General features: G+C 39.6%; 1 protein-coding gene across 1 annotated transcript in view; it reads right to left on the reverse strand.

The window, feature by feature from the left end:
* Window positions 1-27,050, reverse strand: part of LOC136864682 (E3 ubiquitin-protein ligase HECW2) — a 277,203-nt gene that overhangs the window by 10,255 nt on the left and 239,898 nt on the right. Inside the window, exon 12 of the mRNA XM_067141994.2 lies at window positions 2,297-2,495. Within this exon, the coding sequence (XP_066998095.2) occupies window positions 2,297-2,495 (199 nt within the window). The remainder of the gene's footprint in view (window positions 1-2,296; window positions 2,496-27,050) is intronic.

Genomic DNA, 27,050 nt, shown 5'->3' on the forward strand with positions numbered 1-27,050 from the left:
TTCCCACTGTATTTCACCATTTCAGGTCTAATTTCATCTATTTCTGCTGCTTTGTGCTTTCCACTTCCTCAAGCGTAATTTCACCAACATCATTGTCCTCATCCCCATGACCTTGATTGTTCGCAACATCAACGAAAAGATTTATTTTAACGTTAAGAAGATTTTCAAAATATTCTTTCTAACTGACCTTTGTTCTACTTTCCCCTCTAAGCACAGGGCTTTGTGCAGGTTTGTACCATCAGATAGTAATCGTACCTCTCGCATGTGCTATGAGGAATGGAAGCAAGGGTGTATTTTTGCCAAGGTCATGGACACTGAGGTATGATTCACACACCTGCTGCACACATTCATCTGGCAGTCTCACCCAGTCAGTGTCTGTGTAGTTCTACCTAGTGTCTGTTACCTTCTTAGTGAGTAGTCAAATACTAAATGGCTTTTGTATTATATAATCATACCTTACTTCTATTTCATTGTAATACATGTATAATTGTTCCTCTGGTGAAAGTTTTATTGTACAGTATTGAATCAAAACCTCAAAAACTATTATTACTGCAGTAAAATTGGTAAAATTTCGACCTTTACTTCTCTGTTGAAGTTCGCTCAGAGAACTTTAAAAAATCTTACCATTTGGTAGCTATTATTTTCAATTTTATTGTCTACCTACCAGATGCGTGGTACTTTTTATTGTCTACCAATTTTTGAGCCCCCCACTTCTAATTCCCAATTGCTGCTACTGGCCATGTGCAGCGGTGAATAGCCTTATGCTTGAAGAATATATTTGTAACTGCTAATCCCATACTAGCACAGAAGTCCAGTAAACACTTCCTGTTCCTATTAGCTTCCATATCTTCCCCACATTCACCCATCACCTTCTCATATTCTTCAATTCTATTTCCAACACTTGCACTGAAATCACCCATCAGGACTATCCTATCTTTGCTGTTGACTCTGACTGTGATGTCACTCAGTGCTTAATAAAACTTGTTAACTTCCTCCTCATCTGCACCCTCACTTAGTGAATACACTGAGACAAATTTTGCCCTAATTCTTCCAACTGCCAAATCTACCCACATCATTTGCTCATTTACATCCCTAACAGAAACTATGATGCATGCAATAGTATTTCTGACGAGCAGTCCTATCCCACACTCTGCTCTTCCCTTTTTATCACCCAGCAAGAAAACTTATTTATATCCTATCTCTTCCTCATTCTCTCCCCTTACCCAAATATCACTAAATCCTAACACATCCAGATACATCCTCTTTGATGACTCAGCCAGTTCTAATTTCTTTCTTCCATAAGCCCCATTCATTTTGATGGCTCCCCATAGAATTCCATTTAGTATGCCAAGTTGTTTCCAACGAGTTCCTTACCTGTCAAATGGAAGTGCGACTCCATTACTCTAATAGGTCCGAGGCTTGCTTAAAACGTTCTGAGCTCGGTAAATTCTGTAAAGCAGGATGCTACCCTTCTTACACACTGTCCAGCGAGGATATTTCCTCAAACGGGTTAGGGGCCACGGTGGTTTGTATAGGAGGGCCATGACTCAGAATTATTCTGAGATGCTGAATCCCAATCCATAGCAACTGGTATTCCGATTCTCAGGACCAATTACTAGACCACTTAGCTGTTGCCCATGGTTCACAAACTAAGATATAGCTACAGTAATGTACGACACGAGCTAAAATTGTCAGAAAAAATCATACACACAAGCATATTGTGCTAATAACATTGTTTCTTGCCCTTGTAAACAAGAAAGACTACCAACAATTTCAAAATACAGTAATCATATTTCACTCCAAATAAATTTTCATTGCTATATTCCTATATTTAATGTCATACTTGGCTCATTATTTTTAAGTAAAAATCAAAAGTTTTCAATATGGATATTTTACAAGTTCCACCATCAGCACATTACCCCACTTCTCATTGTTCAGGGACCATGGTTGTTCATACAGAACTGCCACATCAGGCATTAAGAGATACCCTGCTAGTGCTTTGAATAGTAATTTAATACAACAGGCAGGGACAGCACTGTTGTTCATGAGAACAATAGGATAGGAAATGGCTAGGAGTGGGATTGTGGTCTTAATTAAGGTACAGCCCCAGCATTTGCCTGGTGTGACAATGGGAAACCATTAGAACAATAATACATATAATATACATTACAGGGATAGCAATAGTAAAAGCAACTGATGAATTAACTTCCAAAAATGTTATTTTGAAATAAATTTCACACACCACGGAGTAAACTGATGAGCATTATACAACAAGTTGGGAAGCTCATATACCAACCTAGGTAAACTGTTGGGTTTTCCCCATTTTTCCACACAGAACTTCCGAGGCCCTGTGCTACCTCTCAAAGCTGCAAATCCCTCGTATGGAATGCTAGATGTCCCTGTCACAAACTGCAGGAGACGAAGGCGTTGCTCGTTGCTAAAGCGTTCAATAGCTGCCCAAAACCACTGCATTACAGGATGATTGTCATGGTAACCTAAAAGCAAATATTAACATTGTTGAAATGTTTACACCAACAGAAAATTTAATTGTGAGCAGAACACTGAGAAAAAAATGCTGATTGAACTGGTATTGTGCTAGAAAAATCATTTATGTTTATTAATCAATCACATTTATATGACAAGATGAAGTGTTCTAGTGGACAAGGACATGCTTTCATGTTCTTAATTGCATAGTGTATGATTAGAATTTGCTAAAATAGAACCTTCTCATCCTGTGCAAATTCCAGCAAAAAGATGTTTAAAAATCTGTTGAGGAATGTCCTGCCTGTTGGTGACAATGGGAAACTGGCAATCATGTCCATGAAACTCATAAACATAGTCCAGCTTTCAGCAGAAGATGATTATGTAGGGACCTTTAGGACACTTAAGGTGCAACAGTGGTTGTGAGTCTGCTCTAGCAGATGTCCAGTTTGGCATAGCATTTTGCATAATACATCTGAGGAATCTTTGTGTTTAGGCTAACTGGAATCTCTTTTTACAGGCAAAACTGAACGATCTCTCCCTGAATTTCCTACGAGGACTAATACTACTAAAATATTTACATTCCTCCCCTGAAGGGGGAGGCAGGCCTCCCCGACGGTGACGCCGTCTCTCAGGCCTATACTAGGAACTGTCCCGGCATTTGCCTTAGTGCAGGAGAATGGAAAACCATGGAAAACTATTCTCAGGACAGCCGACGGTTGGGGCCAGCCGTGAGTTCCAGCCCTTTCCCGTCCCGGTAGAGCCGTGGCCACCCCACCTCTGCTCAGTTGGCCGGTTAGAGTGCAGACCTGTTGGACCACAGACCAGTCGTGGCCACTTGTGGGCCGAGACCCACTCTGCATCTACCGGCCTCCTACCAGGACTGCTTCCATAAGTGGAAATGGTGTTTGGAGTGGTATATTAATAAAGGAGGGTAATACAAAGCTAACTATACTGCAAGTAAGCCCACTGAAGAGTTTGGTTATTTTTTTGAAAAGACCTCGTGCCAAGCCAAGCTTAGCCTTGGAAAAGAACACTTTGACCTCTATCCATTACCAGCAGTGTGATGAGAAAAAATAGGATGCATCCATAGGTTCACATGTTCCATCAAACTTAAGAAGAACTAGAAGCCAGTATGTATTTTATTTTTTGCAAGAGATTTAACACTGTAATAACACAAAAGTTTTTTTCAGTGATGAAAATATGGGAAAGGGCATTTGCCTGGTGTGAAAATGGGAAATCAAGGAAAACCATCTTCAGGGCTGCCAACAGTGAGATTCGAAACCACCATCTCCCAAATGCAAACTCACAAGTATGGGACGGGGCAGCCAACTTACTTGGTGCTGTTATTTTTGAAGGCACAAGATATTTCCCATTTGCCTTATGTGGATGAAAAAAAGAATTAAATGATATGCAAGCAGACAGTATTATTTATCAAGCTAAACATTCTAGACACCGAAAACCATAAAAGTAGTTTGTGGGACGTAAAACAGATGTCAACAAACACTCTAGTTGGGAGTCTCTACTCATAATCTTTCCAAAGACAAATAAAAATTAATATCTATTGTATTGGCTGCAAAGTACCAGTCGGCAACCAACTGCAGAATGCTCATTAGCCAATACTTGGAATTGATGATGTTCTAAATCAACTTTGAAATGGTGATATCTTCTGCATCTTTGATGACTATTTACATTTACTAAGCCAATGCCATTCATTGACACTGAAAAGGCATATGACAGTGTCCCCAGGACTAAAGTTTTGGACAGTCTGGTGCAAAAAGGAATTGGACAGGGATTGATAAAAATGATCATGGCAATGTGCAAGGAACGTTGTAGTTGCATGCAAACACAAGTTGGCAGGACAAGTTGGTTAAAAATCACTAGTGGGCTGAGACAGGGAAGTGTTCTATCACCAAACCTGTTTAAAATAGTAATGGATGACATCATGAAAACAGCAAAAGCAGCATATGGAAGAAGAGAAATGAACGTGTTGTTATTTGCAGATGATATTGTGATTTGGGGAGAAGAGGACAGGAAGGTTCAAGAACAGTTGGATGTGATGAATAGGAAGATCGGAGAATGTGGATTGAAAATAAGTTTAGAAAAGAGTAAAACTCTTGTTATGACTAGAGGGGAGAAAGAAGGGAACAGTCAGATTAGACTTGCAGACAAGCCCCTGGAAGTAGTGGAAACGTTCAAATACCTGGGGAGTGAATTAATGGAGAATGCTCGACTGGATGCTGAGATTAGTAAAATGATTCAAGCTGGAAATTGTTTCTGTCATAGTGTAAGAAACATGTTATGGGACAAGGATGTGTCAATGGAAGCAAAGGAAGCTATGTAAAAGATGTATTACGTACCCATAACAACTTACGGAGCAGAAAGGAAGGATGAGAGTCGAATACAGGCACCTGAAATGAAGTTCTTGAGGAGTATGATACAGAAGAGTAGAAGAGACAAAATAAGGAATGAGAAAATCCAGGAAGAAATTGGAGCAGAAAAAATGAATGATAGAATACAGAAGAGCCGACTAAGATGGTTTGGGCATATAAAGCGAATGAGTGACAAAAGAATGCCAAAAAAGGTGATGGAAATGCAAATGCAAGGAAGGACAGGCTGTGGACGACCACAATTGAGATGGAAGGATACAATCCAACGAAGTATTATAGAAAGAAACCTGGACTAGGACACAGTGTTGGAGGAGGAGTGGTGGAAAGACCAAAGAAAGTGGAGATGAACCATATTTGCCTCTACCCGGCTACAGCTGAATAAAGGGAAATGATGATGATGATGATGATGATGATGATGATGATGATGATGAATCCAAGCACTTCAAAATATGTCAACTCACGCTTATGCCATGAAAAGTTTGCCTGTTTGTATATAGACTACACCCACTGAATTTCAAAAGTAATTCAGGAATCTACCAAGAATGAATACAGAGAAAATCTTACTAACTGGCATAACTAGTTGCTTAAATATCAACTTCACATCAATGAAAAGAAATGTAAATTCTTTAATAAATCATTTTCATACCTGAATTATGTTACTGAAAATAACACAGTAAATAACAGTATAAACATGCTTAATGGGGAATATAATTTTACAGTATTTACATTACATGGGACTAGTTTCAACCCTAGTCGGGGTCATCATCAGCCATATTAAAACATACATAAAATATATGGCGAAATTCTAAAACATGTTTTCTAGCAGTAAGAGTCTTATGAAAAATATAAAAGTACAAATAAGGTGCTCTGTGTTTTTAAAATTTATAGACTCATGGAATTCAGTAGGTCCTGGTGATACATAACGGTTGCAGACTGAGTGCTATGGCAATAAGAATGAATACAAAGTAAATTGACACATATATAAAAATATATAGGTATGTACAATGTCTGAGTAACAAAATGTGTAGTTGATACTCTCTGAAAGAAGAGTCGACTAAACACTGTATCAGCTTAAGCGGATAATTTGGCAGTTGGTGTATTGAGTGACAAAGCCGTGTTGATAGGCTGCATGGTTGATTGTTGTGAAGAATGTGAAGTTTCTGAATTCTTGTTGAGAAGAAAGTAGACACTGCGCGTGGTGATATTAATTGGTGGAATTCTCACTTCATAGCAGAAAACAAATTGGACCTATTAAAATTGAGAAAAGCCAGTAAAAAGCAAAGTGTGTGGAAAAGGGGGCCGATGATCCAGATGTTAAGCCCCTTTAAACAACAAGCATCAATCATCAATCAACATGCTTAATGCAATCATCAGTGCAAAATATCATACAGAACGTCGTTCAGGATCACTGGGGATGATGTATGAAGGGTAATTAGCTCATGAAAAGCCATGTCTCCACCAACGATCATGCTCACTTGGAAAGCCAGCATTCCTATCTTATCCTATTCCTCATGACAGGCTTTCCAGAGGCCATTGATAGTGCGTGGACGTCTATTTCCTTAGGCCCTTTTTAGGAGTCCAAATGCATAGAAGTCCATGGGTGACCCATCAGTGACCTGGAATGTCAGTAAAAGGAATTGCACGGATTACAGTTTCCATCTCCATTCTCTCTAAGAACAGACGAGTCAAATGAGAGGTGTGGCTGGATGCTTTATATTGATGTACCCATACCTGTTTTTTCGCCCTCCCATACAGTGTTGGGATATCTGTGTCGTAAATGGGTGTTAAAACCTCTTTCTGATAATGTGTAGAGTTTACCTTCACATTATTAGTGACACGGCGAATGGTTAACTTGCCATTGTTGCAGTATCCACTGATCACGAAACCCCTTGGAAAACTTTCCTGACATTCTTTATACAATGTTTGATAATTTTCTTGTCTCTAGGGTGGTAATAAATCGAGTAGAGTTTGTTACAATCACTAAGGTCCACATATGCTTCGTCTAATGTCACCACATTTTACCATCTCTCCCCTGCCAGATAGCCCTCATACAGCTTTTTCGCATTAGTGCGACGTTCCGAAACGTGACGAGGCAACAGCTTGTGAACTCGGCGCTTATGCCACTTTTCTAATTGCAGGTCCTTGTTGATTATGGTGTTAGCTGCTGAAACAGACGTCCCCAACTTATATGCAACAGTCCTTTGGGGGGGGGGGGGCAGGGTTACCACCTGAGACAAAGGCCTTCACATTCCTCATCACTTATGGTGTACGGCTAGTGGCTGGTTGTGGATTTGCCTGTTGTTTCCCCTCTGGAATTAAGCCCAGTCAGCCTTTGCCTTTTTATTCAATACAGCATTGATCCCGTTCTTTCCAATCAAGAAATCACGCTTCTTGCACGTTCCTTGAATTGTAGAATAGCTATATTTAGCATCAGAAGGGGCTGTTATATAGCCCTCCTAGTAAGGGTCAATCTGCTTTGGCATCATTGCAGCCAATGTCAGAAAACTCTACCCACACGTTCTCAGTACTGACGTGAATCATCCCTCCCCATTTTGACGTTCTCAAGTTGATAACAGTCCAGCCAGTGGCCTTCAAACTCGTCACCAGAGATCCCAAACGACTTCTGTACTGATGCTGAAATAGTAAGAAGCTTTTTGAGGATGGCAAAATATAATTCCAGATATATCCTGAATTTATCTGCCTGCTGGACTAGATGAGCTCAATTTAGACATGATCTAAGTACCTGGGAAACCCGGAATACAATGGTTGTACAGAGTAAAACTAACCAACTAAACCCATGGCACTACAGCCCTGAAGGGCCTTGGCCTATCAAGCGGCCGCTGCTCAGCCTGAAGGGCTGCAGATTACGAGGTGTCGTGTGGTCAGCACGACAAATCCTCTTAGCCGTTATTCTTGGCTTTCTAGACCGGGGCCGCCATCTCACCGTTAGATAGCTCCTCAATTCTAATCACGTAGACGGAGTGGACCTCGAACTAGCCCTCAGATCCGGGTAAAAGTCCCTGATCTGGCCGGGAATCGAACCCGGGTCCTCCAGATAAGAGGCAGGCATGCTACCCCTACACCACGGGGCCGGCGATTGTACAGAGTACAAATTAATATTTGGGAAAAAAAATAAAATCCTAAGTGACTGGAAGCAAGACATGATAATCTCACTATTCAAGAAAGATGAATAATAATAATAATAATAATAATAATAATAATAATAATAATAATAATAATAATAATAATAATAATAATAATAATAATAATGATAATCATCATCATCATCATCATCATCATCATCATCATCATCATCACCATCATGGTGCAAAGCCTCCAGAGAGGCCTGGTGCAAGTCTTTTGAAAAGATGCCTATAGGCGACCTGAGGACCTGTGAGGATGAGGATCTATCGATGATGAATTCTAATCCTCAAGAAAATGGCAAACACATTCTCCAACGAAAATGATGACGAATATAACAGACATACATCTTCATTACAGACTATTATGCCTTTCAGTGTTCAGTTTTTAGGTCTCTGTGAATTTACTAACTGATACCACAATCCTCTATTTGTAACTAGTTCTGTTGCCTTGTTTAGTACTACACCTCTTATTTTTAAACCGTTAGAAACTGAGTCTGGTCATCATCGTCTTGGTCTCTCTCTACTTCTCTTGCCCTCTTATGTAACCTACCCTCCTCCATTCACCTCACATGACCCCAACAACAAAGCCAGTTTATGAATATGATTACAGCTTCATCCTTTGAGTACATTCCTTACTTAGTCTTTATCTCCTCATTCTTACTACTTCCATTTCTGTTAATTCTAACTTATGAATAAGATATCCTGAGTCCACCCATCTTTCACTCACATAAAGCAAAGTTCATAAAACATGTCTCCTTCATCCTCATCTGCACCCTCATATGGTGAATACGCTGAGACAATGTTTGTCCTAATTCCTCCAACTGCCAAATCTGTCCACATCGTTGGCTCATATATGTGTCTAACAGAAACAATGCTGCATGCAGTAGTATTTGTTTTCAACAATCCTACACCCCAACTCTGCCCTTCCCTTTTTAACACCTCACACACACTTTAAAATCTCTCTCTTCCTCGTCATCTCCCCTTACCCAAATATCATAAGTTCCTAACCCATCCAGGTGCACCTTCTTTGCTGAAAGATATGAATTCAATGATGATCCATATTGACAAACATTCATAATTATAACAATTGAAGAAGAATACACCTATTCAATATACACTGACTGACAGTGACAATGCAACACCAAGGAGGAGTGGTTCGAAAGGGATGAAAGTTGGGGAAAAAACAGAGACGACATGGATGAATAATTGATGTTTATTTCAAACCGATATGCAGGTTACACAATGCGCACGGCATCGACTCAGTAGGATGTAGGACCACCGCGAGCGGCGATGCACGCAGAAACACGTTGAGGTACAGAGTCAATAAGAGTGCGGATGGTGTCCTGAGGGATGGTTCTCCATTCTCTGTCAACCATTTGCCACAGTTGGTCGTCCGTACGAGGCTGGGGCAGAGTTTGCAAACGGCGTCCAATGAGATCCCACACGTGTTCGATTGGTGAGAGATCCGGAGAGTACGCTGGCCACGGAAGCATCTGTACACCTCATAGAGCCTGTTGGGAGATGCGAGCAGTGTGTGGGCGGGCATTATCCTGCTGAAACAGAGCATTGGGCAGCCCCTGAAGGTACGGGAGTGCCACCGGCCGCAGCACATGCTGCACGTAGCGGTGGGCATTTAACGTGCCTTGAATACGCACTAGAGGTGACGTGGAATCATACGCAATAGCGCCCCAAACCATGATGCCGTGTTGTCTAGCGGTAGGGCGCTCCAGTTACTGCCGGATTTGACCTTTCTCCACGCCGACGCCACACTCGTCTGCGGTGACTATCACTGACAGAACAGAAGCGTGACTCATCGGAGAACACGACGTTCCGCCATTCCCTCATCCAAGTCGCTCTAGCCCAGCACCATGCCGGGCGTGCACGTCTATGCTGTGGAGTCAATGGTAGTCTTCTGAGAGGACGCCAGGAGTGCAGGCCTCCTTCAACCAATCGACGGGAAATTGTTCTGGTCGATATTGGAACAGCCAGGGTGTCTTGCACATGCTGAAGAATGGCGGTTGACGTGGCGTGCGGGGCTGCCACCGCTTGGCGGCGGATGCGCCGATCCTCGCGTGCTGACGTCACTCGGGCTGCGCCTGGACCCCTCGCACGTGCCACATGTCCCTACGCCAACCATCTTCGCCACAGGCGCTGCACCGTGGACACATCCCTATGGGTATCGGCTGCGATTTGACGAAGCGACCAACCTGCCCTTCTCAGCCCGATCACCATACCCCTCGTAAAGTCGTCTGTCTGCTGGAAATGCCTCCGTTGACGGTGGCCTGGCATTCTTAGCTATACACGTGTCCTGTGGCATACGACAACACGTTCTACAATGACTGTCGGCTGAGAAATCACGGTACAAAGTGGGCCATTCGCCAACGCCGTGTCCCATTTATTGTTCGCTACGTGCGCAGCACAGCGGCGCATTTCACATCACGAGTATACCTCAGTGACGTCAGTCTACCCTGCAATTGGCATAAAGTTCTGACCACTCCTTCTTGGTGTTGTATTTGCTCTGTCAGTCAGTGTACATTAATATTTGATGTAAGTTATATTCGCATTAAATACATCATGGGACTAGTTTCAGTTGTAATGGCTGAAGATGACCGTTGTGAGGGAGCCCAGCCACGAGATCAAGGCAAGAAATGAGCATGCATGAAATACTTTCGTTGAAATGAAGAAGCTCCCCAGCAATCACAGTCTCAATCTAGATGTGAGGCTGGGAGTGATCAAGGGTATATGTACATCCCACACTATTGTACGGAATGGAAGTGTGGACAGGCCCTGTGCAAGATGCAAGAAGCCTTCGAAATGTGGGTCTATCGGTGGATGATATGTATCTCCTGGACTGAAAGAGTGAGGAATACCGAGGTGATGGAAAGACTAAACAAGAAGACTGAAATACTCCTTTCAATTAAGAAGTGGAAACTTGAATATTTCAGACATGTAATGCAGAATGAAAAGCACAGGATCCTACAATTGGTGAAAGAGGGGAAGATCTCAGACAATGGATGCCTGACTGAAGAAGAATCTCCTGGATGAAAAACCTGAGCAACTGGTTTGAGATGAGCACGAAGATGTTTTATCATGTGGCAGACTCAAAGATTAGAATAGCCATGATTATTGCCAACCTTCAATAAAAGATGTCACAGCAAGAAGGAGAAGTAGAAGAAGAAGAGGACAAGGGAGAACTAAATCTTGGGGAGACTTGGCTGCCTGACACACATTTCAACATAAAACAAGATATAAAACAGTATTGTACAGTAGGTGAGCCAACTGCAATTCATAAATATTCAATAACATTTTAGAACAATTTATTTAATACTCTTCATTTTTCATAGAAAGGTATTCACTTTGATTTTACACCTTATAAAACTGTTATTAACAGAAGCAGTGTATTTTTTTTTTATTTTTTTTTTTTTAATTTTTTTTTTTTACACATTCAGTTACAGAGGCAAATTTCATCAAATGCATAACTATTTTGCAAGTGACAGTTCAACATATCTGGGCCAGTCTCTTGGAGCACAACAATTTTATTCTTGGCCGCAACTTTGTCAAACAAATATGGAGTTTTTATTCAATGGACAAAAGCAATATTTTCTGTTTTGTTTTAATGTTTATCAAATATGAAAAATATTTGTTCACATAAATAAGATTAGGAGAATTGGAGTAAAATTATATTTAAAGCTTTCTGTGAGATTGCAGGAAACACATTTTTATTTTTTTATTTACTATAGAAAGGCAATGGTTGAGGTTTACAGCTGTTCCTAAAATGTGACGCTCTCAAGGAAACCATACCATAAGTAGCAGTTACAGGATGGGGAAAAAGTGATGAGGTGATAAATACTGACATTTTATTTCAGCATGATCTGTTAGCCTGATCCTTAAATTACATTACAGTAGCATCAACAATGCTGTAAGTGCACTGGAAAGTCTCTAGAAAGCCCTTTGATGATGTGACCGTTCACGACATCGTCATTTGCAAACTAATCTGTACTTAAGAAAACCCATACCACTAAACTGGCACATACAGGGAAACTTGCCAGAAAACCCAGACCCTTAAATCAAGATCTATGTACAAGGATCTGGGTTCCAGGGAAGTTCTCAACTCATGAGTCAAACGTTACCCAATTGCAACAGTCAAGTTTTAGGGAGGAAGGAGGTCTGAGATTGCTCTTGGTAAACTGTCAGAGTGTAGTAAATAAACAATTAAAATTCGGTACATTGATGGAATCTTATGAGACGGATGTGGTGATAGGAGTGGAATCGTGGTTAAGAGAAGGGGTGGGTAATACAGAAGTGTTTCCAGGAGGGTATACAGTCTATCGTAGAGACCGAGGAGATAAAAAGGGAGGAGGGGTATTTATTCTGGTGAAGGAAACTTATTGTTCGCATGAATGGTTTACTGATGAAAGGGATGAAATATTAGGGATAAAATTAGTTTGTGATATTATGAAGGAGGTGGGAATTATAGGAACATATAGGCCTGGAAGAGAGGAAAGAGACATGGAAATATTTGAGAAAATAATAGATTATACTCATAAAAACAATAATGATACGGTAATAATTGGGGGAGATCTGAACTTGCCTGAAGTTGAATGGAATGGAGCTGCAAGTGAAGCCCATGAACAGAAACTGGCAAATAAGTTAATTTGGGAGGGAGGATTTACACAAGTAGTACAAGAACCAACTCGTCTCAATAACTTGCTAGATGTATTCTTGGTTAAACCATGGGAAATTGTTGATAAAACTGAGGTAATTGAAGGAATAGGTGACCATAAGGCTGTAATAATGGATGTAGGACTTGTACCAAAAATGCTTAATAAGAGGGTCACAAAAGACAAGAAATTATACAGAAAAACTAAAGTTGATGAATTTGGGACTTACCTTAAATCACAATTCAGTTGTTGGATAAGTGAAGGGAATAATGTGGATACACTTTGGGCTAAATTTAAAGGAATCATTTGGGAAGGAGAGAAGAGATTTGTACCTGTTAAGAAGGGTAAAATGACCTCAGACCCTGTTTATTACACAAGGGAAATAAGAAAATTAAAAAGAAAATGTAGAATAGTAAACAGGAAAATCAAAGAAGGTAGGGAGAATAGAGAAAGTAGAAAACAGCTAATGAGGGAACTGAATAGAGTGAAAAAGGAAGCAAAAGAGAATTATATGAATGGCATTCTTCAAAAGGGTAATGACCACAAAGGGAAATGGAAAAATCTATATTCATATATTAGGAATCAAAAAGGAAAAGGAATCCAAATTCCTACAATGGTGGGAGAAGGGGGTGAACACTATTTAACAGATACTGAGAAAGCAAACCTCTTTAGTAGGGAATTCCGAGATTCAGTAGAAGATTGTCAGGACTTGGAAACCGTAACAGAAGATAGAGAGGGAGAGACACAGAGGGAAACAAGAAGCTTCTCATTCACAAATGAAGATATTTTCAGAGAAATCCAACTGCTTCAGCAAGGAAAAGCAGCAGGAAGTGATCAAATTACTGGGGAGGTATTAAAGACAATGGGGTGGTATATAGTGCCTTATTTAAAATTTCTCTTTGACTATGTCATAAATAATAGTGTGATACCAAAGGAATGGAAGGAATCTATAATAATACCAATTTATAAAGGAAAGGGTGATAAAAGGAAACCAGAGAACTACAGACCAATCAGCCTGACCAGTATAGTTTGTAAAATACTGGAGAGTTTAATATCAAAGTACATCAGAGGGATATGTGATGATAAAAATTGGTTCATGAGGAGCCAGTATGGATTTAGAAAGAAATTTTCTTGCGAGGCACAACTGGTGGGATTTCAGCAGGACATATCAGATCAGTTAGATTCAGGAGGCCAGTTAGATTGCATAGCCATAGATCTTTCCAAAGCCTTTGATAGAGTGGAACATGGAATATTATTAAAGAAATTGGAGGGAATAGGATTGGACGTAAGGGTTATACGTTGGATAAGAACATTTCTAAATTCAAGGGTTCAGAAAGTCAAAGTAGGAAATGATATATCACAGGAAGAGAAAGTCTGGAAGGGAATTGCACAGGGTAGTATAATCGGTCCGTTACTTTTCTTAATATACGCAAATGATTTAGGGAACAATATAACATCGAAAATAAGATTGTATGCAGATGACATAATTGTTTATAGGGAAATAAATAACATTGAGGATTGTTCAGAATTACAAAGGGACCTTGACAGTATCCAAGAATGGGTTGAAGAAAATAATATGAAGATTAATGGAGGCAAATCAACTGTTACAACATTTACAAACAGGAGCTTTAAAACTGAATTTGAATATACTTTGGATGAGGTAGTTATCCCAAAAGATGGCAAGTGCAAATACTTAGGTGTGAGATTTGAAAGTAATTTGCACTGGAAGGGTCATGTTGATGACATTGTTGGGAAAGCATACAGATCGTTACATGTCATAATGAGACTACTTAAAGGATGCAACAAAGAATTAAAAGAAAAAAGTTACTTAAGTATGGTTCGTCCATTATTGGAATATGCAAACAGTGTTTGGGATCCTCACCAAGAATACCTAATAAAAGAACTAGATGGTGTGCAGAGGAAAGCAGCAAGGTTTGTAACAGGGGATTTCAGGAGAAAGAGTAGTGTATCAGAAATGTTAAAGGAACTTGGGTGGGAAACTTTAAGTAAGAGAAGGGAGAAAACTAGACTTATAGGATTATATAGAGCCTATACAGGAGAAGAAGCATGGGGAGATATCCGTGAGAGGCTTTGGTTGGAAAATAATTATATTGGTAGAACTGACCACAAGTACAAAATTAGAAGGAATTTTAGCAGAAGCGACTGGGGTAAATTTTCTTTCATTGGGAAGGGCGTGAAGGAGTGGAACAGTTTACCAGGGGTAGTGTTTGATCCTTTTCCAAAATCTGTACAGATATTCAAGAAGAGAATAAACAACAATAGAGATAATAAATTAAAGGTTAGAGGGCATTCGTCCAGTGCAGGATATTGTAAATAATAAATGTGTGTGATTAAATTAATTCCATCCCCTGGTCTAAGGAGTTTGGACAGCCCAAGCAGGGGACTGCCTGTAGGGGTGAAGTACAGTGGGGACTTCGAGGGCCCTGGGACCGCTACGGTAGCTGTGAAGGCCCTTCAGGAACTCTGAAAAGTGGTGGCAAAAGGGGCTCTGGTTAAGACGCAGCAGGTCGTTATGCTACTTAGGTTCCAAAATGGGTAAAATATAAATATGTAAATAAATTCAGTGTTAATTTTAATCTAATACCAGTTGTATAGTATTATTAGAAGTAATTTCACATACCGTACTGTATATGAGTTGACTATGTTTGTGAGATATTATAAGTAGAATTTTGTAAACAATATAAATTTATTAAGGATGGTGTGTGAGTTTAATAGAATAAATTATTAGTGTAAATTGTATAATATTGTATTCTAGGAAAATTTTCTTCGTCTCCTGTTAATTTAAAATTTAGTGCTTGACAATAATGTATTTTAGTGTACCATTTGCCACCGAGGTAGACACCTCATTTGCAAATAAAGAGATTTTGATTTGATTTTGATATGTATATAGAGACATCCTGTATACAGAATATGCCGTTTTCCGCGTGGTTCTACGTTAAATAGCCGCCAAACGAGGATACTCTTGATGGTTCTGGGACTCGAGCCGCCCTCCGTAGAGTAGCGCGCCCCTCCTCTCGTTGCGCGCAATTGGGAAAACAGGGAGTACAAGCGCCCGTAAGTGGAGTTTTTTCTCTCTCTGAGCGAGAGAGCTGGAGCAAGCAAGATGTCACATGACTGAGAAGTGAGGTCACGAAACAGCCTCAAAGAAGTCGTCTCAACATACGAGACGATATCACCCCATGTATTCCCCTAAATATCTAGTGGCACCAATGTGTAGCTGTCAACTGTTTCGAGGATATTAACATTAATAACTCGGAAATATGTGATAGATAATTTCGAGTTATAGCTTCGATGAATGAGGAAATTTTATGCGGATTTATCATGCAGAGAACCATTCTACATAATAAGAATAATGGGAAGTGTGCAGGTAGTTGATGTCTTGAAGTGAGTAAAACCAGATGCCTGGCTCTGACAGGACCAGGAAAATTAAAAAATCCCCGGAGTCAGGCTCCACCTACTGAGAATTGATACTGACGCTTTAGTGATTACAGACGAACCCGCGAAGGGTTCGGAACGAAAATTGATCAGTGGAAAGTGGGATGTACAGGCTTTAATTTGAAATTAAATTCGACGTGTAAATATATCTGCCAGCGGACTGATGTTTGACAAGGGGGCGTGGACTGACTCCCTCTCCAGAAAATAAGGCTTTCCACTATATAGGCGAGAGGCAAGAAGGCAGTATATCCAGTGCAATCAGGCTAATCAGCAGACCTATTCATTAGTGAACAGTCAGTTTAATATTCAGTGTTTTACAGTGTGAAGATTCCTTATAGAACAGTGTTATGTATTGTTAAATGACAACACTCAGTGAGTGATGGTGCGCTGCATGCTAAATATTTATTAATTCCTTAATGCAGTCTGCTATGATCTGGATGTGAAAAGAATTTTTCTGTGATTATGTGTCAGAAAGGTGCGGGATGGTAAAAAGAGGTGATCGGTTGAAGTAAATTATTACGTGCACAGTTATGAAACTGATCTAAGTGAATATAGTGGACTGTGTTGCATTATACGTGATATATATAAACGAGATTAAATGAAGGAAGTAATCCAATAAAGAGATAGTTCGATCACAGTGTTACAGTAAGGCTTGAACCAACGCTAACAGTGAGCGGTTTATCAGACATCATTTTTGGAGACCGGGCAGCGTCCTCCGTATTCTCTCTAACGCAGTGAGTTGTACATTGTATCAATGATTAGTGAAATGGAGTGGGTCGATTGATGACCGATAAAAAAAATATATTAATACATAATATTCATATCCTGTGAGTGCGACCGGTTAGTGTGTGGTACTTCGAGATCAAACTAATTGTGGAGAACTAGTGTATGCAAATGAAGGTATCGATATCGGCTGCGGGACAAACACCGATATGGGACTAAGGTGCTTAAATTTATGAGTATCCTTAGTCATATCAAAGTTATTGTGCATGACACAATTAGTGCATTTATAACAAATTAGCTCTTCCTCATTTGCATATTTGACCTCCGAGAACTTCAAGTTTGAAGAGAGCTGGTTAGCGGTCCGCTGTACAGTCACTCCAACGCATCAGGGATACTCTGGACCTTCTGACACCAGCCGAGGATTCAACCAGCATGCAGGCGAACCGACATAGGACGACTCTGAAAGCCTTCGCAAGTGAAGGCGCCCTGATGACAGCCTAAGCTGATGGCTGTACTCCCTGAGGAAAGCTGATTGCAGACATCTAAGTGTTGAGTACATTTTTACCTTTTTACATTGATAGCTAGTCGCATGTAGGGAAGTAAAATCATTTGCATGTAAATACTTTGAATATTATTTGAGTATAACACGTTTCAGGGGATTATAGTTTTGTAAGATTTTCCTGTGAGAGTTTCTTCGTGGCTTGAACCACTCCATTAATTAGGGGATATAGTGCATGGTAGTTGATAAGGCCCTAGGATAATTTACAGGTGACGTGACGTAAATGAAAGGGAACAAAGTTTCGTAATATGATCTGATCATCCAAGGCTAAGTTTAAATGCTATGATTCATCACAAGAATTCCCGATTAGTTATTCTGGATGGCACGTCACAAAAATGGTAGAAATTCCTCCTGTATAGATTTAAGACTGCGTACTCCAAGACGACAAAGAGCCAATTGTCGGGTGTAACTCAATGACATAGATCGCGATTAACTGTGAATTTTCTTTATCCTGAAGGTTAGAGTCCTCTCTTTAAATATGCATGTCCTCGGGATATGAGGATTGAGAAGACAGTATTTGATTGGTAGGCCAGTAAATTTGAATATACAGTGGTGATTAAATATGTAAATTCCCCTGTTGAATGTATATGTATGGCGATGTATAATGCCGCCTCGTGAGTAAAATAATTGAAGCCAAAGGTAGGCTAATATTTGATGCTACGATGAGGGCGTTAGTGTGTTGAAGAGAAAGAATGTCTTTGCGATGATATAAATATTTAAGAAACGGCAGGTAAAGGCTGGAGCTTCGCTCCGCCAGAAAAAAAAAAAGAACGAGCGAATGTCCGTGGTCGACTCGCTTGACAGTTTTATGAGGGGGATGGGGAAAGCTAGACCCCAAATGAGGTTCGTTCACCACTTTGAGAAGGGAGGCACTTTTAGTTTGTTCTTCTCTTCTCCTCGTATAACGGAGACATGCATAAATTAAGAAAATTACACCGTCGATAGGTTCCAGATAGTATAGATGAGTGAAACCCTCCCATCTTTCTATTATTTGAGTTTAATTAAAGTAAAAACCATTATAGGGTTTTAAGATTATTACACCCCACATGTGGAGGTTCTGGGTTCAAGACCCCAGGTTCCGACAGAGACTGTTGCCCATCTGTGGCAACTGAGATGGGCCGTGCCAAGATCCTGTTGTTTTTTTTGTTTTTTGTTTTTTTGTTTTTTGGGCATGGAGATGCAATGCAGGGTGTTGTGTTATTTCTTCCAGTGAGTGTATTATATGTTATATGATGTAATCTATTGGTTGTCGATTGGTATGCCTGTTATTTTAAGGACACCGTTGAATTCGAAAGGTCGTGTGTCATATTAGTGTATAGGCAATCCCTATGAAGCAGGTGTTATGAGGAGTTAATACTCCGTATGATAAATTAGACGAGGTTATTAACATAGAGAATGTGACATAGCTATCATGTGGTTTAAATGTGCTCAAGAAATTTCGTAGTGAACCTCAGCTAACATGATATATAAATTGAAGGATAAAATTGAATGAAATGATTCATGCCATAAGGGAGACATGTCTTGGTGAAATATGTATAAAATGTTTTAATGTGTTAGCTGATAAGGTCTTCGTGTGTTAAATGGTTCTGGAAGGGGACGCCCTTTCGATGTATTTTCAATAATTTTTGAAGGTTATGAGGTGTTAAATGCTAATCTGGAAAGGACAGAAACGGACATTCAAAACTCAAACCTAATTTAGGAATTAATGTTATGGCATATGTAAATATCCCGGCGTATCTTTGTGTAGCGTACTATACAAGTGTTTCCTTAGATAATAAAAAAAAATGTTTTTGCAAAAATATATTATCTCTCTTCTTATTTGACATATTCGTATTCCTCTGATGGGCCGATGACCTTCGATGTTAGGCCCCTTTAAACAACAAGCATATTCCTCTGATGTCCGAGACTCTTTCTCCTACTTAGAATTAAATAGTTTAAGCCCCTTTCCGGACATACCACATACCCAAGCTCTTGAGCAAGCTGAGGAGAAACTCAAGTAGGGGCGATAGACTTCGACTCCAGGGATTGTTAAAGGGTCTCGTCAAATAAATCCTTACAGCCACTTCGCAAGCCAGTCAAGATAAACTGTTATGCACTGGAACCCTGGACAGGTGCAATACATGTTATGCACACTTAACTATCCTGTAAATTCTATATAAATATTAAACTTATGGTAAATGCCCAACTTTCAAGCTAGAGACTTCTGGTTTTCAGGAAAATAATTGTTATATTGTTATATCATGCACTATCAGCTATCACAACTCAACATGGTTTCCAGAACTGGGAAGGGAAGGGGTGGATTTTATTACAAATAATGTGCTGATTACATTGCCGAAAAGAGAATGTTTTTATCATATTGTGCCCGTGGAACAGTCGAGCTACTGCAGAACACTACATAGGTAAAAAGTGGCCCAAGAGAGAAGAATGAGAACCAGGGAAGCAGAATATGAAAGACAAGCCATTGATGAACCTTTTAAATGTGTATCTTCCTCCTTTACATATAAAACTGGGGCTGATGAAGAACTTTGTAAAGGTAATTCACAAAACAGAGGAAGGTTTCGAGTACCTGAAAGAAGTGTTTCCCAGTTTAAGATGATGATGATGATGATGATGATGATGATGATGATGATGATGATGATGATGATATTTGTTGTTTAATGGGGTTAACATCTAGATCATTGGCCCCTTTCCCCGTGTAAGTAAAGCAAAGATGAAAGAGGGAATTTTCATTGGACCACAAATAAGAAAATGACTTAAAATTCCAAATTTGATGCCAAGCTGAATGCCGCTGAACTTGCTGCAGGGTTATCATTTAAGGCAGTGGTGAATAAGTTTCTAGGAAACAAAAATGTACAAAAGAGTAATATACTTATCAATGGTCTTTTAAATAACTACAGAAACTCAATCACTTTCTACATTCACATTTAGACTTCTTTCCTGAGAATTTGAGTACATTTAGGGACGAACAAGGGGAATGTTTTCGTCAAGATGTACTATAAATGGAATGTACACTGACAGCCAAAAGTTTCTGGACAAAACATATGTACCCACACAAAGATGTTTAATGATTGTTTAATGACAGATTATATAACTGTAACCAAGTTTCGAAGGTTTTCGGGCAACAGTGACAAGTTTATCTTCGATGTTCAGCATTTTAAAAAAAATGCATCTGACTGTATAACACTGCAGTGAAACATGGAGAGGGCTCTGTGATGGTTTGGGGTTGTTTCGCATTCAGTGGAGTTTGTACACTGCACCAAATTCAAGGAACACTGGACAAAAACGGCTACCATTCCATCCTATCTCATTATGCTCTTCCGTCTGGACAATAACTTATTGGACGTGGGTTTGTCCTCCAATGAGACAAAGACCCCAAACACACGCCTTGCTATTGCATGAACTATCTGCAAAACAAACAAAACTCTGGGGAATTGTTTTTAATGGAACTGCTCCCCCACCCCCACCCCAATCTCCGGACTTAAATCCAATTGAGCTGCTGTGGGAGGAGTTGGATCAGCAAGTCCGAAAAGAATGTCCTTTTTCATCGGAAAAGCTGTGGGGCATCTTGCAGAATGCCTGGCAAAGTATACCTGTATCGGTGTTAGAAAAACTTGTTCTGAGAATGCCGAGAATAGATAAAAGTGTACTTGCAGCAAAGGGGGGTTTCTTTGATGAGAAGAGAGTTGGATATGTTCTGGTGATCTGTGGGAGTAAATGTGTACATATTGTCTATTTCTTGCTTGGATGTAATGTAAAAATGTAGTTTTCTAGTAAAATATTAGTTTTAGAATAAATGTTTGTTAATTTCTTGCATAGGTATGTTGTTTGCTTTTAATCTCAATCCATTCTTTAACCATTCAATGCTTGTCTGTAAACTTTTGGCTGGCAGTGTAGATATCAAGGCAGATGGGATCCCTCCATGATGAGCGACTATTGTTGGTTTCTTTGCAGGAAGATCCATTTTCACATAAAAGAAAACTGCTTCAGTATCCAGAGTTTAAATGTAGTGTACTACCTATTCTTCTTCTTCTTTATGTGTAGGCCATCTGCAGACCACGGTGCTTATGTTCTAGCTGTGTTTTTGTCGTCGTCTGCCCCTTTTGGCATACTGGATTGTGTTCTTAGCAGCCTCTTGAGCCTTCCTGTTGGCCCAGTATTCGTTCATTTTCTCGCTGAATTCTTTCCTGCGCTCCTCTGACCAATTCCCGGCTCTTTGTGGCTAGCTGATGTAAGGGATGTTAGGAAAGGTTTAGTTTTGACCTATTCTGTATTTAATGTTTATATTTTGGTTGATGATGATGTTTGTTGCTTGAAGGGGCCTAACATCTAGTTCATTGGCCCTATTTTTTGTATAATAGATCAATAAGTACTTCAAACATCCGAATACTAGTCAAGGGTGCCCAGCCAAATCTGTTAAGTATTACAATACGTTTAATAAGATAGTGTACCATATATAAAGAAGTGAGGGTGATGGATAAAAATGGATGCTGGATTTGAAATCGTCATGGCCTAATTACAATAAATAGGGTAATTTCATGTCTATTCCTTGAATCTTTCAAAACTTTATAGAGTTGTGTAATAAAACAAACAAAAATGACATTGTCCAACTATAGGCATCATCATTTCCAGGAGACTCACAAATATTTCATGCGATTTTGCCTAACTCCTAACATGGAATCAACAACTGGGAATTGCTGCTTTTACTTCTGCTTCTCAGGCCACAGGACTCAAATTAACATCTCACTGACCTACAAATGAGTTTCCAACTTACTGGCATGTCTCACAACCTGCCAAAACAGAATGATAACATTATCCCAGCAAAGGTGGATTCACTAATGGGTTCAAATCAGGATGAATATGTAGGATAGGGAATAAGTCCACTTCTCCGTAACTGCTGGCCAGGGAAGGTGCCACTCTCGTACCAGTATGCAAGTCTATTAAATACTGGTGGAGCGCTGCCATATATGAAGTGCATTTTGTGATGAAGGGCTGGTATGCTGGTCATGAAATCACGCATGTAGTTTTTCAGAATGCCTCTGTGGACCATCCCTGTAAACCTGTTAGGAACTATATGGGGTCCAAATAAAGTCCAAAATTATTGAAAATGCAGCTCAGATGTTGGAGAACCATTTATTATTGGAGATATGATGGAAGTACTGCATAAGGGTTTCCATTTGCCCTCACTTGCTCATTGCAAAAATTCTCTGGTGAGCAATGTCTCATTTGTAAGCATCACAAAGGCAAGAAAGCAGATTATTAAATCACATGGCTGTAAAAATTAGTAGCTGATGGTAGCATAGATTAATCATGTGGTGACAAGACTTTTATATAACAGTTCTTCCAAACAATTGAATGTACAACACTTAAAGTGATGACCAGTATGTGTTGATTTGAGTAATCACATTCACAACATATATATAGGGTCGATGCATAAGTTCAAGCGGCTTTCTTTTAGGTTGACAACAATGCGGCGTGAAGGGATTGCTTATCATTAATCCATTGTTTGAACTGAGTTTGGAGTTTGTGTTGTGAAACACAGGTTTTCTTGATTGTGAATATATTATTTGTGTATATTTCAGACAAACGGATATGGAATGTCAAGTTGAGAAAAGTGAACATTTCCGACACATTTTACTCTTTGAGTTTAACCAAGGATCCAGTGCAGCAGGAGCTGCAAGAACAATTTGCGAAGTGTACGGGAATGAAGCAATTGCTGAAAGAACAGTACAAAAATGGTTTTTCCGCTTTCGAGCAGGACGATTTTGACTTGTCCGATGATCCACGTTCTGGAAGACCTTCAGATTTTGACGAAAATCACTTGAATGAGTTGCTCCATGAGAATCCTCGTCAAACAACGCGGGAAATGCCGCAAGCTTATGAATGTGATCAGTCAACTATTGTAAGCCATTTGCATTCGATGGGTAAGGTATAGAAATTGGGTATATGGGTACCACATGTGCTAAGTGGCAGTAACAAAAATCAATGAGTAAACACCTGTTTGTCATTACTTGCCCGGCACCGGTTGGCTTGTGATAGACACGAAGCATTCCTTTCGAACATTGTCACCGGTGACAAATGATGCCTGTATGTCAACATGATGGCTTAGCCCATCAGAAAAAAGCAAACCCCCTTGCCAAGGATCGTGCCCATCCACAGAAAATTATGTTGTATGTTTGGTGAAACAAAGATGGCATTCTTCACCAAGAACTTCTTCCAAAAAACGTAACGATTACCTCTGCTGTGTATAGTGACCAGCTAAGACGGCTTGCCGTTGCTATTGACAACAAAAGAGAAAGACAACAACCAGTCTTATTGCTCCGGCTTGCCGTTGCTATTGACAACAAAAGAGAAAGACAACAACCAGTCTTATTGCTCCATGATAATGCTTGTCTGCACACACTGCAAATGACCAAAGGTCTGATTGCTGAACTTGGCTGGGAACCTCTTCCTCATCCCCCGTATTACCCTGAACTTGCCCGCTCAGATTTCCATCTTTTCCGCTCTCTTTCTAACCACACTCAGGGGAAAGTGTTTCCTGACGAAGCTAACAGATTTCTTCCAGTCAAAACCAGAACAGTTCCACAGGCAAGGCATTCAACTGTTACCTGAATGTCGGCAGAAGGTCATAGAGAGTGGAGGTGAATAAATCACTGAGTGTTTGTGATTGTGAGTTACAGTGTGTGAAAGTGACAGTAAAATAAAATAAAATAAAATAAAATAAAATAAAATAAAATAAAATAAAATAAAATAAAATAAAATAAAATAAAATAAAATAAAATATTTAAAAAAAAAACGCACAAACTTATGCATTGACCCAATGTATAGCATGTCACAGAGCAAGTAACCATGCAGTTAGGGGCGCGAAGCTGTGAGCTTGCATTTAGGAGATAGTGCGTTTGAAGCCCACTGTTGGCAGCCCTGAAGATGGTTTTCCATGGTTTCCCATTTTCACAACAGGCAAATGCTGGGGCTGTACCTTAATTAAGGCCACAGCCACTTCCTTCCCAACTCCTAGCCTTTTTCTATCCCATCATCACCAAAGACGTATCTGTGTCTGTGCGACGTAAAGCCAATTGTAAATAAATAATATATAGCATGTTCTCCTCTATTAATGTTCTTGGCCATCCTCTGTTAGCCAACGGAGATGCAATATACTGGTATTCACTACAGAAACTTACAATAATGAGGTGCCCAGAATCAAAACCTGCCAAGTCCAAACAACTACAATTTTGAAAAACATGGAAAAACATGAAAAACCGTTTTGATATGAACAAACATTCTCTGTATATAAGTAATGCTTTTATAGAATAGTTTGCTATCACTGGATGTAACCAAATTAATTTCTGACTTGCCTCTTCAGAGAAACAAACAGATTTTTAAGATTTAATTTAACCTTTACATTTTTGAAACTGTAAAGTGGATTTAGAGACATTTGAAAGTGTGTGTCTGAAAATAAAAATATTACAAATATTTAATCTAAACTACACAAAATGATGTACCAAATGAAAACGAGGCACAAAATATATGCCTACTCCATAAGTCCAAAAGTCTGGACATATCTTTTATTTTATGTGCTGCCCACCTGGCATCGACTAGAAATAGTCTGATATCATGGTTAGCTGTTTCAAGTCCCACAGGTGGAAAACAAATTGCCATCAGGATGTTGGATAGCAGGGTAAGAGAGGTAGTGGTGTACAATTTCTAATCACTAGAATGTGTGCCAAAAGCCTGGATGGTGCTGTTGATGGTGATTCATTTCTTGGATGGAGACGTTAAGCCTTGAGGAGACCCCTTGGTCTTATATGGCAGTAGTGGCTATCAGCCGACACTAGACACCACTCTCTCCCTATGTCATTATAGTCATCACCTCACATCCAAACACCTTTGGCCTTCAAAAAGAAAGACCTGCACCATGCAAGCTGAACATGTCCTTGGACACTCCTGGCACTAAAATCTATACGCTAAATAAAATTTTAGTTGCTTTCAAAATATGAGGGAGAAATGAGTGCCTGACTACAAGAATGATGCTATTCTCTATAGAGTAATAAATAAGTTACAAAATTGTGAGCAACTGCAACGTGACCTCGAAAATGTTGTGAGATGGACAGCAGGCAATGGTATGTTGATAAACGGGGTTAAAAGTCAGGTTGTGAGTTTCACAAATAGGAAAAGTTCTCTGAGTTTTAATTACTGCGTTGATGGGGTGAAGTTCCTTTTAGGGATCATTGTAAGTATCTAGGTGTTAATATAAGGAAAGATCTTCATTGGGGTAATCACATAAATGGGATTGTAAATAAAGGGTACAGATCTCTGCACATGGTTATGAGGGTGTTTAGGGGTCGTAGTAAGGATGTAAAGGAGAGGGCATATAAGTCTCTGGTAAGACCCCAACTAGAGTATGGTTCCAATGTATGGGACCCTCACCAGGATTACCTGATTCAAGAACTGGATAAAATCCAAAGAAAAGCAGCTCGATTTGTTCTGGGTGATTTCCGACAAAAGAGTAGCGTTACAAAAATGTTGCAAAGTTTGGGCTGGGAAGAATTGAGAGAAAGAAGGAGAGCTGCTTGACTAAGTGGTATGTTCCGAGCTGTCAGCGGAGAGATGGCGTGGAATGACATTAGTAGACGAATAAGTTTGAGTGGCATTCATAAAAGTAGGAAAGATCACAATATGAAGATAAAGTTTGAATTCAAGAGGACAAACTGGGGCAAATATTCATTTATACGAAGGGGAATTAGGGATTGGAATAACTTACCAAGGGAGATATTCAATAAATTTCCAATTTCTTTGAAATCATTTAGGAAAAGGCTAGGAAAACAACAAATAGGGAATCTGCCATCTGGGCAACTGCCCTAAATGCAGATCAGTATTGATTGATTGATTGATTGATTGATTGATTGATTGATTGATTGATTGATTGATTGATTGAGTGAAGAATATGATTTCAACTTTCTTATAGCATTTGGTGATGCTATTTCAGGATCCAACCAGCTTTCACCAAGCCTTAGAAGAAAAGGATCTACCATAAATATTATTTTGTTTTTACTTGTTACTACCTATGAAACAGTCATGTCCAACTTACAGTTTACCTCACTTAGCACTGTTATCTGTTCCTTCCATGCAGATCATCTTAAAATAAACTTTTATGGGGACTGAACTTGACCTGCCAGTTTGCAAGAGGTTTCATTATTTTGTCTGTCTCCTTCCAGCCTTGGAAGGTATGCCGTTACCTCACAAGTTAAAGACTGTTCAAAGTTTTCCGATGATGTCTTTATATTCTTGAGGATCTACAATAATTTTTTCTTCCTCATTTTCTTTTCAATGAATGCCTGACTACAGGAAATATAATTTCAACTTTCTTATAGCCTTTGTTAATGCTATTTTAGGATCCAACCATTCTTCGCACCAATGACCTAACAGACAATATTTACAGGTGCCTCAGTGAGTAACCACTTAGAGCATATTTAAACAAGTATTGTGTTTTTATTTTGTGCTGCACATTCATCAGCACGAAGTCTTACAATGTTTCTTCCACAAAGATCAGAGTTTTGAAGCTGATGACATACACAGCTCACTATAGCACAGGAATGCCAGGTAATAACTTTCTATACCCAATGGGCTAAATTGAACTTGA

This window comes from Anabrus simplex, chromosome 2 (assembly GCF_040414725.1).
Source record: "Anabrus simplex isolate iqAnaSimp1 chromosome 2, ASM4041472v1, whole genome shotgun sequence".
In the NCBI taxonomy this organism is placed as follows: domain Eukaryota; kingdom Metazoa; phylum Arthropoda; class Insecta; order Orthoptera; family Tettigoniidae; genus Anabrus; species Anabrus simplex.